General features: G+C 36.0%; 2 protein-coding genes across 2 annotated transcripts; one reads left to right on the top strand and one right to left on the bottom strand.

Moving 5' to 3' along the window:
- Positions 1-3,624: 3,624 nt before the first annotated feature.
- Myb (proto-oncogene like protein Myb) lies at positions 3,625-8,182 on the top strand. The gene is made up of 2 exons (XM_073978123.1): positions 3,625-5,780; positions 6,712-8,182. The coding sequence occupies exons 1-2, from the start codon at positions 4,610-4,612 to the stop codon at positions 7,389-7,391; spliced, it is 1,851 nt and encodes a 616-aa protein (XP_073834224.1). The 5' UTR covers positions 3,625-4,609; the 3' UTR covers positions 7,392-8,182.
- Positions 7,999-15,167, bottom strand: GAA1 (glycosylphosphatidylinositol anchor attachment 1). The gene is made up of 5 exons (XM_073978122.1): positions 14,864-15,167; positions 14,450-14,800; positions 14,185-14,388; positions 12,540-13,633; positions 7,999-8,138 (listed from the first exon to the last, which is right to left on the bottom strand). The coding sequence occupies exons 1-5, from the start codon at positions 15,039-15,041 to the stop codon at positions 8,007-8,009; spliced, it is 1,959 nt and encodes a 652-aa protein (XP_073834223.1). The 5' UTR covers positions 15,042-15,167; the 3' UTR covers positions 7,999-8,006.
- Between the last annotated feature and the right edge of the window lie 4,697 nt (positions 15,168-19,864).

Genomic DNA, 19,864 nt, shown 5'->3' with positions numbered 1-19,864 from the left:
TATGGCAAACTATTATTCAAAGTTTATCAACAATTTTGCGCAAATTATGTCGCCATTTTATCATTTACTCAGTAAAGATGTGAAATTCGATTGGTCAGAAAGATGCAAAAAGTCTTATGATGAAATTAAGAAGGCTATAACCTCAGACCAAGTTTTGGTTAATTTTAACGCTGATCTGCCAATTGTTTTGACTACAGATGCATCAAATAATGCTGTAGCTGGGATTTTATCTCACAAATTTCCTGATGGTTTAAGACCAATTGCTTTTGTTTCAAGAGCTTTGTCAAAAAGTGAACGGAATTATAGCACTCTTGAGAAAGAGGCTTTATCAATTGTGTTTTGTGTTACAAAACTTCGCCAATATTTATTGGGAAATCCATTCGTTTTACGAACGGATCATCGTCCACTTTTATGTTTGTTTGGTAGCAACAAAGGTTTGCCTATTATGGCTTCAGCGCGGATGCAACGCTGGGCATTAATCCTTTCAGGATTTGTTTATACCATTGAACACGTCAAGGGTGTTAAAAATGAAGCTGATTGCATTTCAAGAATGCCTCAAAAATTTTTTGAATCGAAAACTATTGAAAATTCTTAAATAAATTTTATTGAAAGTCAAGAGAATAACTTGAACTTAAATTTCAAAGATGTATCTCGTGAAACAAGACGAGACCCAATTTTGTCAAAAGTTGCCGACTTTGTTTTGGAAGGCACTTTAGTTAATTGTTATGATGACAGTCTTTCACCTTATCGTGAAAAGTATACTCAACATTCCGTTGAGTATGGTTGTATTTTGTGGGGATATAGGACAGTAGTTCCTAAAACCCTTAGATCAAAAATTTTGGATGAACTTCATAGTTCACATATGGGTATTGTCAAAACAAAAGCGCTTGCCAGATCATATGTATGGTGGCCTGGTCTTGACAAAGATATTGAACATTTGATTTCAAATTGTATTTCGTGTCAAAAACTTCAGTCAAGTCCTGAAAAGAGTACTTTGATTCCATGGATGCCTAGTGAATCAGTGTGGAGTAGAATTCACATTGATTTTGCTGGCCCAATCAAAAACTTTTACTTTTTAATAATCGTTGATTCATTTTCAAAATTTGTTGAAGTGTTTAAAACTAAAGATATGACAACAAATTTCACAATTTCGAAGCTAAGAGAGATGTTTTCACGTTATGGACTGGTTGATACCATTGTAAGTGACAATGGATCACAGTTCACTTCTCATGATTTTCAAAGATTTTTATCATTAAATGGTATTAAACATATTTTGACTGCTCCTGGACATCCATCTACGAATGGACAGGCAGAAAATTTTGTTAAAACTTTCAAAAAATCTATTTTGGCCAATTTGGAACAAAATAAGGATTCAAATTTAGACCAAATTTTATGTCGTTTTCTAATGGACTACCGAAACATGGTACATTGTAGTACTGGTGAGTCTCCAGCGAAAATTTTCTTTGGTAGGACATTAAAAACTCGTTTTTCACTTCTCAAACCTCCTAAAACAAAAGAAAGAATCATGAATTCACAACAACACAACATTTCAAACCACAAAGGTAACCGTGACATCAAGTTTTGCGAAGGTCAGGAAGTTATGGTGCGTGATTATCGTAACCCTAACAAACCTAGTTGGACTCAAGCAACCATAAAACATCAACTAGGACCTCAATCTTATTCCTGTATTTTAAACCATAACAAGTATGTCATAAAACGACATCTTGATCAGATCCGAGGACAACGTAGACAACAACATCCACACGTCATTGAGCCTGATGTTCAAACACACATAAATAATGATAATTCTTCAGTTGTTTCTAATGAAAAACATACTTCGGAAGAGATTATACAACCTAGAAGAGAACTCAGACCAAGAGAAGGAGGTAGAGTTGTGAAGAAAAATTAAAATAATAATTCAATCAATTGTTTTAAAAATGTTTAAATGTTCCTTTAAAATATCTTATATATGATCTCATCATTTTTAAAGACAATTTGTATAAAAAAGATTGTTTCTTAAATTGTTTTATCATTATATATTTTTATGATTCAATCATTAAATCAACAGCTAAATATGAATTCAAAATAATGTTATTTACTTATTATTTACATTCAGTGAATTTATATTGTACATAAATATTCATATTTTTCAATTTTATATTTATTGCCAACTTTAGGGGGAGCATATCATTTACTCTCACTCTCATCTATTTATCTCTGATAAAGATACATGGTAACTTGTATATGCATACACACATAAACATACATATATAACCACTTGTTAGTTTTAAGCTAGTTATGTTTGTTGATGCAAAATAAAAGAACATTAAGCATTTGGATTCGAAGCAAAGAAGTTTCTTTTGGTGTTAATACAGTACAACTGTTGACTTTTTTAGGACAACGCTTGTCCCAACGTGTCACTAAAGCGCTCGGCACATACGGTGCGTTGTGCGTTGCATTACAACAACCACATGAAAAAAGTGTAAGTGAAGCCAAGTTTTTTGAAAAACAACAATATGGCTGACGCATTAAAGTTAAACATAATTTAACTTTTTTGGGACAACGGGTGTCCCAACGTGTCACTAAACGGACCGTATGTGCCGAGGGCTTTAAGCCCAGCCACATTGTTGTTTTTCAAAAAACTTGGCATCACTTACACTTTTTTCATGTGGTTGTTGTACCGCGACGCTCAACGCTTCGTATATGCCGAGCGCTTAAAGCCCTTGGCACATACGGTTCGTTTAGTGACACGTTGGGACACCCGTTTTCCCAAAAAAGTTAAATTATGTTTAACTTTATTGCGTCAGCCACATTGTTGTTCTTCAAAAAACTTGGCATCACTTACACTTTTTTCATGTGGTTGTTGTACCGCGACGCTCAACGCATCGTATGTGCCGAGCGCTTAAACGGACCGTATGTGCCGAGGGCTTTATTCTCAGTTTCTTTCAAAAATTCCTTGCAATTCAGACACGCAAATGATGTTTTTGTCAATTTTCTGATTCTTCTTCACACTCATTTTCTCATTTGATCATTCAAAGGCAGTACTAAGGCGATATTTTTTATAGAAATTAAATTTAATTAAAAATTAAATAAATACATATGTATATGTTTACTATTAATTTTTACTTATAATTTTTTGTTCAATTTATTTTTCATCACAAAAGCTCTTAATTCAAATGTATGCGTTATTGTTTATAAAATGGAGAAAAAACTGCGATGAATAAAAAAAAAAACAGAATTTGCGCGCACAGGGGTGTGTGTACCCCCTCTTATTCCTCTCTACTCCCTCTCCCATAAACTCAATTTTCTTTCACATTAACTTTGAACGTCTAAACAACGACTTATTAGCTCTGTTCCTTTACGTGCAAGAATCAAGTTTTACAACTTTTTACTCGAAAAGCGTAAAAGCGTTCCTTTACTTCAGACACAATACAATTCATAAGGAAGCAGATCATAACTTTTGCTACTTTTGCCGTTTTTACCATTTTCAAAAGTAAAGGAACAGACCAATTGTAATGCGTGAAAAGTGTTGCAACTTTTGGTACTTTTTTAAGCAAAATCAGGTTTGTATATCATTTGTACTGTGATTTCGATGTTGATTAACATTTTTTACAACCATGCAGTGTATGCGAGTGCCGGTTATTTGGGTATTCGGTACTAGAGAAAACACGGTTATTTTGAGAGACGTTCTTTTATTTAATATTGCGTACTTTATTTCACAAAAAACGGAGATTTATACATAAAATATTGTTTAAAATTGTGTTGTAGGTGGAAATTGGAGAGCGCCTTTACAAGTGGAATGTGAAATTAGTACAGAAACTGAAAATGTGTTGAAAAAAACTTGAACTAAAAATTGTGTTGATTACAGCAAGAAAAGAAAAAGACGGAAAAGCGTGACAGCTGTGGCTGTGCTTTGTTGCACACACACTCATACACTCCCATATTTTTCATGCACAGAAACAGATGAATACGATGTTTGGGTTATTCTAGTGTCGTAAATAAGAAGAAGAATTGGGATAAGATCAGTGTGTTGTTGTTGGCGTGTTATGTTTCATCGCCGCTCGTTGATATTTTGAGATATCATCAAAGTCTTTCTGTGTGTGTCCCAAAAGCAAGCAGCCGATCTGATACTGCCAAAGCCTCTATTTTAAGGGAGGTTGTTACGCATGCGTTTAATGGCCGAAAATGGAAACTTGAACAACAACAACATTAACAATAACATCCATACTACTAATTTAAGAAACATCAATAACACTGCGCCGTTACATAGAGGAGAACTAAGGTCAAATAATATTGAGACAACAACAATAACACCAACTCTAACAATTCTGGACCAGGGTCGTAGTGAAAGAGATGCTACACATTTTCGCTTGCGGGACGGGGCTACTGATGCATCAGAATCTATAACTTGTCTAAGCTGTGGGGAAATTTTCAAGGGCACATCCCTGTTACAGGTCTTTGAACACTACTCAGAACGTGTTCATCCACGGAACTTTTCCAACTGCCTTTATTGCCAGGGCAAGGTGTACTCGTACTATTACAACCAAGGCCAAAGAGTAAAATACTATCACAACTGTTTACGCTGGAAAAGAGGTGAAGATCACTAGATATGGAATACGAATACTACGATGTTATACGTAGTGGTGGTAGTGATGCCGATGTCGTGTCAATTGCCGAGCAAAGGGATAGCATAAGTGCAGAATCTGCGGAGTCTGAATACTCGGATAATGGCGGTGGGTTTGAAGATGATGGAAGCAGTATTAGTTCACGCAATGCCAACGGCAGTTCGGGAGGTTTTGGCAAACGTTGGTCGAAATCCGAGGATACTTTATTGAAAACGCTAGTCGAGCAACATGGTGATAGATGGGATCTGATTGCACCACATTTTAAAGATCGCACCGAGCCACAGGTGCAACAGCGTTGGGCCAAGGTTCTTAACCCTGAGTTAATTAAAGGTCCTTGGACAAAAGAAGAAGATGATAAGGTAGTGGAATTGGTGCGTCGATTTGGTCCCAAAAAGTGGACATTGATTGCCCGTTACCTTAATGGACGCATTGGCAAGCAATGTCGTGAACGCTGGCATAATCATTTGAATCCCAACATCAAGAAAACTGCATGGACTGAAGAGGAAGATCGTATAATTTATCAGGCCCATCTCCAATGGGGTAATCAATGGGCCAAAATTGCCCGACTACTTCCGGGACGTACGGATAATGCCATTAAAAATCATTGGAATTCAACAATGCGTCGTAAATACTATGACAATGAACGTAAATCAAATCGTCAGTGTACCGATTTGCGAAGTTCTCGTTCTCATTTGAGGACGCTTATAAAATCGGGTGCCCCAATAACATTGAATCCTGGCTTGGCTCTGTCGGCTCAGATACTACAAAGAGCCCAACAAGATACTAATGCTGCTGCGGCGGCGGCAGCAGCAGCGGCTGCACAAACAGAAAAGGTACAACAACAAACTGTTGTAAATGAGCCGCCAGTTAATTCGCGTGCAACACCCAACATCTTGAAGAGAGGTAAAAGTCACCATCAGCCACGTCATCAAACCAATACTGGCGGCAATGTTGAAGTTAAGCTACCGGACTCACCGGTAATGACACCCATCAAGCCGTTACCATTTTCACCAAGTCAATTTCTTAATTCTCCATGCCTAACAACATTTGAAGATATGAATTTGCGGGCCAGTACACCCGTACACAAGAGTCACAACAGCAGAGCCGAAATTAAAAAAGAATTGGAAAGTTCTTCGATTGAAACGCCTCATAAAAGTGAGTATGGCAATGTTAAATTTATTATTTAGATTATTACAAAAGTATCTAAAGGGTAGCTCCGCGTTTCTGATTCTTGGGATTGTACTCAGCAAAATAGTCCACTAGACCATACGTCTACGGAGAAAATCGAGCTTCTTCATTTTGACTTGCAGATTTTTTTTCTGAAAATTTTCAAATTTTCTTGAGGTCATATTTCGTTAACTATTTGAAATTTTGTCTTATTTTCAAAAGTAAAGTTGTGGCTATTGACTAGGGCTACAATTTCTCAAAACATATTTCTCAGAAAAAATTCGATTTCATGGTCAAAATGTAGAAAATTCACAATTTTTTGGAGCGTTTCTGGATATTTCGGCATATAACAGCCGAACCATTGAGCTTTCGATCCAACACTAAGACAACAACTGTAGCCAAGACAATAGTTAGAAGAAGTTAGAACATCGCAAAGCCTTTTTGGCCTTATGAAAATGCATTTCAATATTTTCACGAAAAATTTGAACTTAAAAATCTGCCTGAAGGATTGTTCCAATGCCCAACAATCAGGAACGCGAAGCTCCCATTAAGATTTTCCATACTAAGATTTCCCACTCTAGTCTATAGACTTTTAGAACATTTAAATTGTTCCTCATAATTAATGGGATTAGACCCCACTCTCGAACGGAATGATCTTGTATTATTTGTTCCAAACATATATAAAGTTAGCATATGGACAATATCGGCCACTTTATCAGATACATTCCCTACAAAAGCTGGAAAATTGTCGCATTAATGTAACCGGTATTCCGTTTGTTGGAGTAATCTTTAGGTTAAAAAACTTAGCGATTAGAATCAGTTTTAGCCTTGATCGTCTCTAACTTTTTTCTGTTAATTAATAATTTAAAATTATATTCACACATTTTCCTCTCCACTTTTATCTTTTTTTATCTTGTAGGCTTCATGGGACCTCGTACACCAACACCCTTCAAAAATGCACTGGCTGCTTTGGGTAAAAAACGTCGTGGTGAACGTTACATTCCCCCAAGTCCATCGAGTTTGGTGGAAGATTTAGCCGAAATCATACAGGATGAACAGCTGAATGATACAAGTCAGTCGAACAAAGCATCCGTGGTTGTTAAGAAAGAAAACATTCCGGTAACAAGAACTGCCGGCGGCGGAAGTGGTAGTGGCACAAATTCACAACTGCCACCACCAACTAAAAAGGCACGCAAATCCCTTATCACTAGCTGGGGTGAAAACATTATGCCCAGCAACACTTATAACGAGGTTAAAGTGGAACGAAAGCCATTGCCCTATGAAACGGAAACGCCTAGTAAATTCTTAATATCCAGTGATTCTATAGCTTTTTCACCATCCAGCATTATGAAGGATACGCTCTGCAGTGAATCGGATTTACTATTGGATGATCCACGAGATGATGAGGCTAAAAAGGAAAACAAGCCACAGCCGGACACTGTGGCACGTCATCGCACCCACAATTATTTAGATCCTAAATGGGAAAAATTGGCTTGCGGTCAGACAAAAGATCAGCAATATATGGTACAGCAAGCCCATGCATGCTTGAAGAATCTCGCCTTAATGCCACGTTCATTGAATTTTGAGAAGCAAAAATAAAAACACACAAAAACCAAAACTATGCAGAAAAACAATACAAGAAACAAATTGGATATTTTTTTGTAGAATTAAAATTAAAATTGTAATATTACTAACATTATGAACGGCCTATCAAAAGTTGTATTTCGTATTTCTAGTTTTAAGCCCAAAGAGTTTATTTTTAATTGCACATTTTTGGAATGATGAAGCAACAATTGTGTATGGTTTAATTTTAGTTTAAGCATAAACTACAGGATTCCAATACTTTAATTTCTTCCCATATTATTTTCTTTACTGCCCTCCCCTATTTTTGATATTTTGTTATTACTATTATGGTTATTAGAATGAATTAATAACTGCTGATTGATCCTACATTAACTTTTAAGCAAAACAAACAAAACATTTTTAACCTGATTATCATTTCTCTCTATACATAAATAAATAAATATATTGAATGAATATAGTATACTACACTCAAACAAAAATTGCTGCATTGTATATTTTTTACTTTTAAATAAATCATATATTTGTATTATAAAATTAAAAACAAAAACATATACATACACAATATATATTAAAAAAAAAACATGAATACTTCTTGAATCATTGTTTCTATTTCTATGGTTTCGTTATTCTCTACTGGACCTTTTTAGAAATTCCAATTGTTGTTTTTGCGACTGCTGCATTTCTTATGACCACAGCCCAGAGACAAGACCACAAAGGCAATAGTACTGTTGTTACAATACTGCTCAGCCAATTGTTATAAATCTGTAATGAGAAAAGAATAAATAAATCACTTAAATTATTTTCAATTAAAATCGTTTATTTATAAGGGGAAAAATTCTAAACCTGGGGCCTAATTATGTGATTCGATTCGATCGAGAATTTACTCGTGAATAAGTTTTCGACACGAGAAAAAAACGGCATGATCATAGCGATTATGAATCTTCACGTAGGGATCTACTCACAAGTGAGTTGCAGTTCACTTTCACCTGCTCGAGCTATTATGATTGAGCAGGGAGGAGCACAAAAAGTGAACAAGGGTTGACAAGTCGGAAAATGGAAAATAATGGCGCGACTTGTGAACCCTTGAAATAATAATTTGTGTTGCCATACCGTCATTTTTTGCACAAATAACTTTGAGATTAATTAATTCTTATTTTTTGTATAAAAAATAAATAAATTTTCAAATTAATAAACATTTCTAGCAAGAAAAATGTCAGTTATTAACAATCCACTGTAAAAGACCATGGATATTGGTAAAAGAAAATACAACATTAAAACAACATGGCAACATCTGTAACAGCTGTTCTTTTGTTTTGGCAGATATGTGAAAATTGTTTATTTACACTGAAGAATTCGTGAAATTTATTGGAAAATCGTAAAAAAGTGAACAAATGCCGTTTAAAAACGTCATTAAATGGCTACAATAAGTAAATGTTTAATGTTGCATTTTGGGTGATAACAGAAATGGCAAATTCTGAGGAATACCAAGGAAATGAAGTGGAAGTTGTGTTTAGCACCATCTCCCATTCTTTCCAAGACTGCGACCCCAAAAGATCCAAATCGTGTACATTACTCTCTCTAGGAATAACAATTGCAGACATGGGTTGCTCCTGATTGGGTCCTTGTATAGTTGTGAGCCGCTTTATGCAGAATGTACCTTTTTGATCTGTCCATACCAGAAAACTCGATTTAGGCCTTCCTTCACTGATACATACCACGGGCAACGTTTTAGTTACAGTACTTGCTCGGGCATTACCGTGAGATAGGGATGGCTCTCACGGTAATGCCCGAGCAAGTACTGTAACTAAAACGTTGGGTGGGTTGGCCCGACACACTAGGTCCATCAAGAATGATCTTCACGTTCTAGAGAGGGAAGCCCAACCATACTGGATAGAATCCCTTGCTCAACAAGCATTTCAAGTAGTTTTGAATAGCTTTCACATAGTCGCAGGTTCTAATGTAAACAAATATAGTGTGAATAAAGTCCACAACAAACCAGAGTAGTTTTTGCTCAACTATACTTGGGATATTGCAGTCGTCTAAATTCTTAGGCAAATATTGATAGCACCATGCACAGCACTCTGCGTCTTTTAATGGTGCGACCCCAAGTATGTTTGTACGATATCCGTTTCAGACAATTTTGAGTAGATCTAGCAATGTCCGTCCGTCTGTCTGTCGGTCTGTCTGGTGCGCACGATAACTCTCGAACGGATCAATCGATTCGGTTAAAATTTTGGGTATCGAAATATTTTGTCCAGATTCGATTTAAGTTCGAAGATGGGCCATATAGGTCCACTCCTTCAGGTACCTCCCCCAGAAATGTTCAAAAATTGTCGCAAAACTTGTGCGCACGATAACTCTTGTAGGGAATAACCGATTTGGTCCATACTTTGCACATCGTGTAATTTCTACCAAACTTATATTAGGTTCCAATATGGACTCAATCGGTCCACTCCTTCGGGTACCTCCCACACAAAATTTCGGATATTGATAGCACCATGCACAGCACTCTGCGTCTTTTAATGGTGCGATGCCAAACCTAGTCATATAACTCCAGTGGATAGTTACATGTCATTCTTGGAACTGAAGGTAGACCCAATTTTGTACCAAATTCTGAAAGAATTCAGAGATTCAGACCGAATTCGTAAAGAACTCTGAAAAAATGTTAGCGGTCAATGTCCTAAGCTTTAAAAAACAAGAACATTCGTTTTATGCAACTATAAACATTATGGTAGAAATTTATAATAATGATATTTCTTTCTTTTTATAAGAATAAAAACAAAAACGCCCATTTGTTTTTAAATTTTTAAGTTGACCTCAAGCCAAATTAAAACCAAAGAAAATAGCGTCCAAAGGTCAACAATAACCTCACAACATAAAAAATCTCTTATTATTTTTTGTTACTTTCAACCTAAAATACAATTAATTATCATTACAGATACAAAATATTCGTATTTTTTAAAATAAATGTTCACACTTAAATTTTTTTGTTCAACTCACTTTGATTTCGGTAGTGAGAAATTTCAGCAGAAATTTGCCTCTTTTTCTCACTTTTTTTACATTTGTAATAGCTAATTTTTTCACGAACGTGAGTTTTGCTCACCCTCTTGTTGTTTATAATAAGGGAACAGTGAGAACATAACATCACTCACGGCGATATGATGTTTATAATAGGGGAGGAGGCGAGAAAGAGAAAACTCACGGTGAGAGGCCGTTCATAATTGGGCTGGATAAGACTCGATCGAAATCACTGATCGAATGTTTCGAGAGTAACCGGTAATCGAACTATGTGTTCTCTGGGGAAAGTTATGAAGGTAGACGTCAAAAAATGTGTTTATTTCAAATCAAAAACTAATGCCTTTACCTAATTAACTACGTGTTGCGTGTGCGTTCAAAAATACAAAAACAAAATACATGTATTTGTTTTTGTTGTCAATTTTAAATACATGTATTTTGTTTTTGTATTTTTGAACGCACACGCAACACGCAGTTAATTAGGTAAAGGCATAAAAAACAAAATTATGAATGAAAAAATGTAAATATTTGTGGAATTTTTTGAACAATACATTTAATAATAATTTCGGAATGAAGTTGTGCTAAGAAAATATGAAAATTATTAATGTTTGCAAAATTGTTTTGTCATTCTTGTTACAGATTGCTAATACATCTACCTTAATAATTCTCTCCCAAAATAAATGAGAGAATTTGGTGGGTGTTTTGCATTAGCCTCTCTGAGAGAGTATTTCCTTTGGTAAACAACGGGGGATGAACTATTTAAAATGCACTTTATTAAAAGTTGTTCACCTATAAAATAAAGCCTATTAATATTAAATAATTTTTTGTTTTGCAGAAATGCTTATTTTTTCAACTTATATTTTAATGACTGCAAACACTAATTTTTGGTTAATGATATGTAGCATGCATATGTATTTATTTTAATTATAATTTTATCACAATTTCTTAAAACGACTGAAAAGGACTTTTCCCAATTTCTCTTATTTTGTGTAAAAAATGCTCACAATTATTTACTAATATCATTTTTCCTCTATAAACCGTCAATAAACAACAAATTTTTACATTTTAAACACAAATACAATAAGAAATCTTTCATTTTGTTTGTTTACGATAGGCCATTTGGCTACGAGAAATTACTCGCAAATTTATGCTCAATTTCTCGATAATTTTACTCGATAACGAATGTTGTCATCCCAACTTTGAGTACTCGGGTCGAAACAACTCGATGTCGAATCACGTAATTAGGCCCCTGTTAACCTTCAATGCGCAACCGTATTAGCAACTGAGTATAAATTTGAAAGTTAAGGTTTTCCAATTTAATAGAACTACCTTAATTAGCCGATCTATTATTTATTTTATAGACCTATTATATATTTCATAGAGAGTAATAAAAAAACTAAATACTGCGTCGCATACGATGAAGCAGGGCTGTGAATATGAACCACAATGCTAACCCTTAGTAGGCGCAGTTCGGTCTCTGCCAATTGCAACATAGTTTAGATATCCTTATCATTACAGCCGGTATCTTCATTGCGAATCAAATAGACTAGTCCAACTTTGTTTCCTTCTTGGTGAAATACTCTAAAGAGTCCCTGCTAGGTATTACAGTTCTTCGGACATTGCATTTACGATGTCCATCCATGTACGAAATAATTATGCAGCTGAGGACCGAGATCGTCATCTCAAGAATAATAAAAATCGTCGAGGGTGAAAATTTTCAAACGATACTTGCAACCGATTTCATTCCAATTATTTCCAAATCATAACCACAGAATGCTCTTAGTTCAGACGGCATTTCCATGCTAGCGATAAAAAGATAAATCCACTAGCAATGGAGAATATTACCTTCCTATTTCCTCTCTTTCAACAATTAGCAACCGCCTTAGCATCACTGTAGCTTCCATTTCGGAAACAGCCTTCTGAACATGTCACCCACAAAATTGGTTTGTGGAATCCACCATTCTGCAGTAAATAATTCTAAACTGCTCCCTGATTGAGTCGTTATGACAGGGTTAGTTCGGTCCAAGATGTTCGATACCGTCATTTAATGCTAAATTCTGACATCATAAATTCTGCCCTTCCAAACTCGTTAAATCGAAATCACATAAAAAACGCAAATTCCATAAAAAAATAAGAAGCATAACTTACCAAGTTATCAGTCAATGAAAATGTAATGGCATCCATTGTAACGGTAACGGCACGAAAGACGGCTTCTTTGATTGTCAATTCGGGGAATTGGAATATGGTCAAGGCGAAAATCAAACCATAAATAAAAACAATGGGATTCAATAGGACGGCATAAACGGTTAGGAATGATTTTCGAAAACCCTTTTGTAATTCTGGACTTATTCCCAGAGCCAATGGAACACTACATAAGGCCACCAAAAATGCCAGCGAAAAGTTCAATAGGCCAACAACCACCAACGTAGTACCAAGTCCTACTAAAGAACCCAAATGTAGCCAATTTAAGGCCTTAGCTGGTAGTTTATATACAAATGGCAGCATAAAAGCTAAACATGACCACATTATCATGGATACAGTAACGCTTTGGGCAGTGCTTAGACCATAACTGGAAATAAAATTAACTAAATATTCCAAAGGCAGCATATGTTGACATAAGAAACCAATTAGACAGGTATAGAGGATGAATAATACAGCCGGCACCATGCTGTGCTCTGAAGATTCGTTGTTTTCTTCGTTTTCATTTTCACCCGCATCATCACCATCCTTTAGATCTCCACTTGCAATCAACCATAGCAGGAATGATTTAATAAATAAAGGAGCTATGAGTAGGCCCAAACATGGCATATAATCACCAATAGAAACAAACCGATCATTTTGAACAAGAATGTAGAAGAAATAACTCTGATGGAAACGTTCCAAAAGATTGTTCAGACTGCGTGATATGCCTTCAATAGTCTTGAGTAGTGGTAGTCCGCCATTATAGCGGTTATTGTTAGAGGTTTGGCGTTTAACAGCTTCCAATGTCAACGACTCAATACGATGACGATGGAAAAATCCATGGTTACCATTTGGTATACCAGTTGATAGGCTGAAGATCATCGATAGCATATTCTTAATATTATTTTCCACTGAATGCTGATACTGGCGTCGCTTTTTCTGTGGTGTTTGCTTGTAGCCGGATATGATGCCTTCTCTGGATGTTATTCTCTGTACCAAATTAAACATATCAAGATTGGGTAGCTGGCCATTTAGACCTTCTATTTTGACATCAACATAATCTGAAAAGAAAAGAAGAAAATTGGCAATGTATTAGCTTTTAGGGGTCGATTATGGATAGCAACTCAACTGTAGTTGCGTTGCCAGAAGAGAAAACCATGGAATTAAAATTAGTAAAAATACGGATTTTTTTGTTAAATTCAATCAATATCAATGTTTTGAACCTTCAGCTATTAATTTAATTGTACAAAAGTATGAATTTTAATGCCGAAATTCAAAATTATATTATTAAATTTGCTGTGGGCAACGCAACTGGAGTTGGGTTGCTATCCATAATCGACCACTTAGTTTTGGAAGGTATATAAGTTATGATTTTTAAATTATATGCTCATGTGTTCTTCCTCGAATTTCCAGGATTCCCTTCTGAATGTTCCAATAAACCTCGGTGTTTGCTAGTAAATGCTTCTTACGTCATCTTAGTCTATGCGAACATTCGAACATAACACTGATGTTAAACGTTCACAAGATATATCATATCAAGATATAATAGGTCCCATAAAAGTATCAAATTAAGAAGATACGACTAAAAGAAACTACAATATTATTTAAATACCTATATCCAAATCCTGAACTTCTATATTCAGCGCTGCCTGTAAGGAACCAGCTCGCGCAGGCAAGTAACCATAATCCAAATATGGCTTTTGGCGAGTTGCTTCGTCCATTTCTGTATTGAAATAAGCTTCAATAAAGGCATGCATACCCAATTGTTCCTGTTCAGTAACCAAGAAAATTATGTCCTTGGCCCAATAGTTTTTCTCTGTAATAAACATCAACATTTTGGTAAATAATTCAGATAATTTGCAGCATTTTGCACTTACTCCTTGCAAAATCAGCAAAAGCCAATAGAACCGGAACACTGGCAATAATATCTGCATGTGGTGATGTTGGCGATCTGTATGGTGCAGAAAATACAATGCCTTCAGTGGAGCTAGTGCGAGGTGCTCTCAATATACCATATACATTTTTGCCTTGAAACTCTTTACCACCATCAAAAGGATAACGCAGTGTGTAATTGTGCACATACGTCTCCAGACCAATTTGTCTCATTTTAGCTGCTATCCAAGCATGAGGAGTTGTTGCCCTATGATTTTCACGCTCTCGACCCAATTCTTCTATGAGTTGTTGAGCCCAACGGCTAGACTCCTGTTTGATTTCTGGATAAACCAGACCTGCAGATGAAAGAAACTCTAGATAAGTCAATTCACAATGAAACATACATGATTCTCATTTACCTGGCGACAAAGCGTTTTCTGATAGATAAGTTCCATGATTAAAATCTTTGTGACCCAAACAACCAAACCACACTATACTGGCGACATACAACAGCCAGCAGACTTTGGAATGATGTTTATTAAGAACTTTTCCAAATTTATTGCGTGGAGTCAATGAAGGATCTGATAAGAGACCCATGTTATCCACGAATTTAAAACTATTTACTCGAAAGGAGGGGCAAGCAAAAATAACCAACTAACCGGGCCGGGGATATTGTTGTTGTACGGTTCATTAGATTAGTTCTCTGGAATGGGCAAGTGAACTAGCTCAGTGAAGGGAGTTGCATTAGAGCTGGCAAACCATCGATATTCCCAACATTAGATATTTTCGATATAATGTTTTAAAATATCGATTGCTATCGATATTATCGTTAAGTTGTCATCGCCATTAATTTGGCGAAAAAATGGCGGAAATGTCATTGATTTTCTTGAAATTATCCAAAAGTAGTTCACAGAAATGTAAAGGAGAATAAACAACTGTTTTTATTTTATAAAAATGTAAACAAAAATAGATTTTATTTTACCGAAAAATGTGTGCGTGTGACTACGGACTTACTTTCTTACACACACATAGCCGAAAAGCAGCGAAATTTCTATTTATTTCAATGGATTTCAGGTTAGGGGTTTTTATTCCGATAATATCGATAGGAAAAACTATCTATCGATATTGAATATTTAAATAATAATCGTTATTATCGATAGTGCCATCCATTTTTTGCCAGCTCTAAGTTGTATACTTGTGACCGTTATGGCTACTTTACACGATATGTCTTTTTTCACTTTTCGTATACATAAGCTCTGTTCCAGAACTAAAAAGTTTTTACAATTTTTACCACTTTTACACATTTTGCGTTCCCGTACACAAAATCGTTTACGACTTTTACAACTTTTACGACTTTTACCACTTTATAAAGTACGGGAACAGGCCAATAATTGCTCTGTTCCAGAATCTGCAAGAAGCTACTACTTTTACTACGATAACATTTTTTCCTTTATGTTATCAAAAAAAAGTAAGGATTAGTAGATTCTTGCAGTACTGGAACAGACCAAATATATACACAAAGTGACATAACATATGTAAAACCATATAGTGTAAAGTAGCCATTAGAGAGAAATCAATAAATAAGTCCCAATTTACATTAGGCGAGTTTACTTGCGGTAATTGTCAGTTTGATGGAGAGAGAGGTGGGGCATTATGTAACCCTTTTCCTCTCAGCCCCCTCTCTCACCTACAAACTGACAATTGCCGCAAGTAAACTCGCCTAATGTAAATTGGGACTAACTGGTACTGAAGTTCCTAGTTATGTTGATAACGGCAGTATAAAAGAACTGTTATAGGCCGTTTATATATAACAAGGTTAACCCAGTGGGTCTGGGTTTCAAATGTCATTTCCATTGTATATACTTCAAACAAATCCTCATAAAGAAGGTTAACCCTGCAAAAAACTATAATATAAACGCCGTATAAAACCTATTAAATCGTCCACCTTAATATATAATTGTTCCACAAACATCCCAGATGGGACAAGGGAGACTGCTTTGATCAAATATGTACATAATTTATTTGACAGATATACGATGGAAATTACAATTTAATTAGAGATTTATATTAATAAACTTTTGTTGTAAAAATAGCTTAAATTTTAACTTCTTAAACATACTGCTTTACACAATATGTTTTTTACATGTGTGTTGTCACTTTCGTTATACATAATATAGTCTTTTGCAGTACTGCAAGAATCTACTAATTTTTACTATTTTTCCGATATCATAAAGGAATAAATAACATTATCGTGTAAAGGGGTCATAAGTACGTAATGCAATTATAAGTACGCATCGAGTAATCACGTCATTACAGTACAACTCTGCGGTGAATACAATACATTGGCAACCATGTGTTCAAATTGAAACATGTAATTTTTAACCGATTTTGTTTGTAAAAAGTAATATGAAGAATAAATTGAATTGTTTTAAATGCGCGTTTTCTCCTAAGTGCTCTTGAAATTGCGGAACATTTCGTGCAAATAATAAAAAACCGAAGTTTTTGAAAGGGAAGTTATCTACTATTATAAAACCTTAATGTCTCGGTATTGTTCTGAAATAATGTATGTGGATATCAGTGGATGCGCCGGAGAGGTAAGGTAAGATATTGTATATTTTAATATAACTTTTTCTAAAAAAAAAAACTTAACAAAAATTGCAAGATTTTTTGTATGTCTCTCTTTAGCTAAACTAAAAATTAGTCAACTTAGTCCCGGGCCACACTAGAGTAATTTCAATGAAATTTTGACATGTAACTTTGCATTTTTTGGGAAAAACTCATCATTTCAAGAAACTAGTGTACACGGTTTCATGTGTTCTGCTCCGGGCATATCTTTCCTTTACCGACCCACCGCAGAAAATTATAAAAATTTCCACAGATAGTGCATTTCATGCCGATTCCAACGATGCATTTCTCTAAATTCATTTTAAAGCTCTTGGGGTCATTGTGTTAGGAAGCATGGTAGTCAACAGGACAACAAGAAGCACCTTCACTAAAATTTCAAAAGGACACTGCACTTCAGCGAATATTTTGAACTTTTGTGAGGGAGGTACCAGAAGGAGTCTAACTTCGCATTTGATTTAGGTTAGGTTAGGTTAGGTTGAAAAGAGGGGCGAGTAAGCGCCACATGTCCTGTTGTAGGCCTGTTGTGCGCTCTAGTCTAAGTTTTTTGAAGAAGGGGACTCTACTATAATTTATTTAAGGAACTCTGTTCCCCTAACAAAATCCCGCAATTGTTTTAGGTCGCCTACAATTACCTGATTAAGATTTGGTATTGTGTCGTTCCCTAAAAACTGGGATCTGATGTTTGCGAAAGCGGTGCCAATGCCCCGCTCCAATGCAAATGCTCCAATGTTTCATCGTCTGCACAATTATTTTTTTGCAGATGAGCTTGTAAACCCAGGTGACCTGTAAGAACACCTGTAAGTCTACTCAACTCTGCTTTACCTAGCAGTAATAGGTTTTTAGTTTTTTCCTCATTTGGGTCTTCCCATAGGATTTTTGTGGTTTTCCCTAATTCCTCTCTATTCCATAGGGATAAGTGGGCATTTTTTGCCCAATATTTTAACTCTAGCCGAGACGCGTTTAGTGGCTTTGCGTTCGCTAAGTTTACGGTTGCTAATTCCCTTCCCTTTTGCCAGAGAATTTGCTATCTCATTACCTCTATTCCCCGCATGTCCCGGTACCCATATTATACGCACCGTGCCATGCTGAGTATAGCTGTTGATCGAATTTATACAATCCAAGACTGTAGTGATTTTACTGTCTTGGATGTTATTGCTTTAATTGCAGTTTTACTGTCCGTAAGGACGTTTACAGTAGTTGGTCTCGTGTGATCGCTCGGATCTCCGCTTGATGGACCGTATTGTGATCCGGCAAACGAAGAGATATTTCGGTCTCAGGTTCTTCAATAAAGAGACCCAGTCCCATTCTACCGCCTGGCATGGAGCCGTCTGTATAACAACAGTTTCCATTCGGCATTTGTGCTAGATTTCCGCCAATCCACGAGTCTCTGTCTGGAATTAGTATTTTAATATTACACTTTTTATCCATAGCTGTCCACCAGACTACTGAAGCGTATGTTAGAATAGGTCTAACTACGCTTTTGTATAGCCAGTGTGTCATCTTAGGATTAAGACCCCACTTGGCGCCTATAGCCCTTCTACAGGTTGACCAACATCTGTGAGCTTTATTGGCTCTTTCTTGAATATGGTCTTTCCATTTAAGTTTCCTATCCAGAATTACTCCCAGATATTTGACTTTGTTGGAAATATTGATCGTCTTGTTTAGGAAAACTGGTTCTTCAAAGGGTCTCAGTTTTGTTTCCCTAGTAAACAGACATATTTCCGTTTTTTCCGGGTTTACATTAAGACCTCTTGGTCTAGCCCAGTTGTACGCTAGTTTTAGGGCTGATTCAGCTCTTCTGCATAGCAAGTTTGGATTCTTACCCCTCAGAAGTATTATAACGTCGTCTGCATAACAGACTGGGTGAAATCCCTCATCGGTTAAAGTCCTTAATAGGCTATTTATGGTAGTGACCCAAAGGAGTGGGGATAAAATCCACCCCTGTGGCGTACGCTGGCCAACTTTGTCCTTTATTTTTACGTCAAGTAGCCCGCAGCTTATCCATATATTCCTTAGCATGTGGCTTATCCAGTCCCTAAGGGCCCGGTTCACCTGAAACTTATCTAAGGATTGGATAAGGGTTTCGGTGCTGACGTTGTTGAAAGCACCCTCGATATCAATGCATACCGCTAGTGTATACATCTTCCTGTCGAAGGTGCTCTCGATGTGGTGTACAACTGATCTACCTTTAACGTATGCATGTTGTTTGTTTTTAAGCATATCGTTTGGAATCTTGCTCTTAATCATGGTGTCGACTATTCGTTCCATGGTTTTAAGCAGGAGTGATGTTAGGCTAATCGGACGATAAGACTTAGGAATTACGCCAGGTTTGGCGATAAATACTACCCTCGCCTCCTGCCAGGGTATACGCAAATTTTAAGCATGCGTTAAAAATTCCAGATCGTTTGGGCGCAATCGCAAATCGCATATGATTGAAGTTTGAAATAAATATAACAATATGCAAAGGTTGGGTCAATATCGGTAAATAGATATCGCATCATTCAATGGTAACACTGCTCAACAAAATTGAAAAAGTTGAATGTTTTAACCGAAATGTTTGTTGTTTCTAAATGAATTCGACGAGTTATTTTCAAATCCGGTCACGGTTTTTCTCCATCAGCTCTTGTTCTTGAGATATAGCTCAAAATCGGTTTTACGAGTTTTACCCAGAATTTCGTTATTTCCAGATACAAACAAATATTTTTTGTGGGGTTTTCGACACTAATATATTAAGGAGATTCACGTTCGATACAAGCAGTTTTTGAAATAATTACAGTGAATATATAACGAAAAAA

The sequence above is a fragment of the Musca autumnalis genome, unplaced genomic scaffold, assembly GCF_047663935.1.
Source record: "Musca autumnalis isolate F117 unplaced genomic scaffold, ASM4766393v1 scaffold_3, whole genome shotgun sequence".
Classification (NCBI taxonomy): domain Eukaryota; kingdom Metazoa; phylum Arthropoda; class Insecta; order Diptera; family Muscidae; genus Musca; species Musca autumnalis.
Note: the sequence above shows the minus strand (reverse complement) of the source record. Positions and strands in the feature narration are given on the sequence as shown.

Coding starts and splice junctions, on each gene's coding strand:
- Myb (XM_073978123.1), top strand. CDS start 4,610: ATGGAATACGAATACTACGATGTTATACGTAGTGGTGGTAGTGATGCC. Junction 5,781..6,711: donor GATTGAAACGCCTCATAAAA/GTGAGTATGGCA, acceptor TTTATCTTGTAG/GCTTCATGGGACCTCGTACA.
- GAA1 (XM_073978122.1), bottom strand. CDS start 15,041: ATGGGTCTCTTATCAGATCCTTCATTGACTCCACGCAATAAATTTGGA. Junction 14,801..14,863: donor AGAAAACGCTTTGTCGCCAG/GTAAATGAGAAT, acceptor TTTCATCTGCAG/GTCTGGTTTATCCAGAAATC. Junction 8,139..12,539: donor TTTCATTGACTGATAACTTG/GTAAGTTATGCT, acceptor TTCTCATTACAG/ATTTATAACAATTGGCTGAG.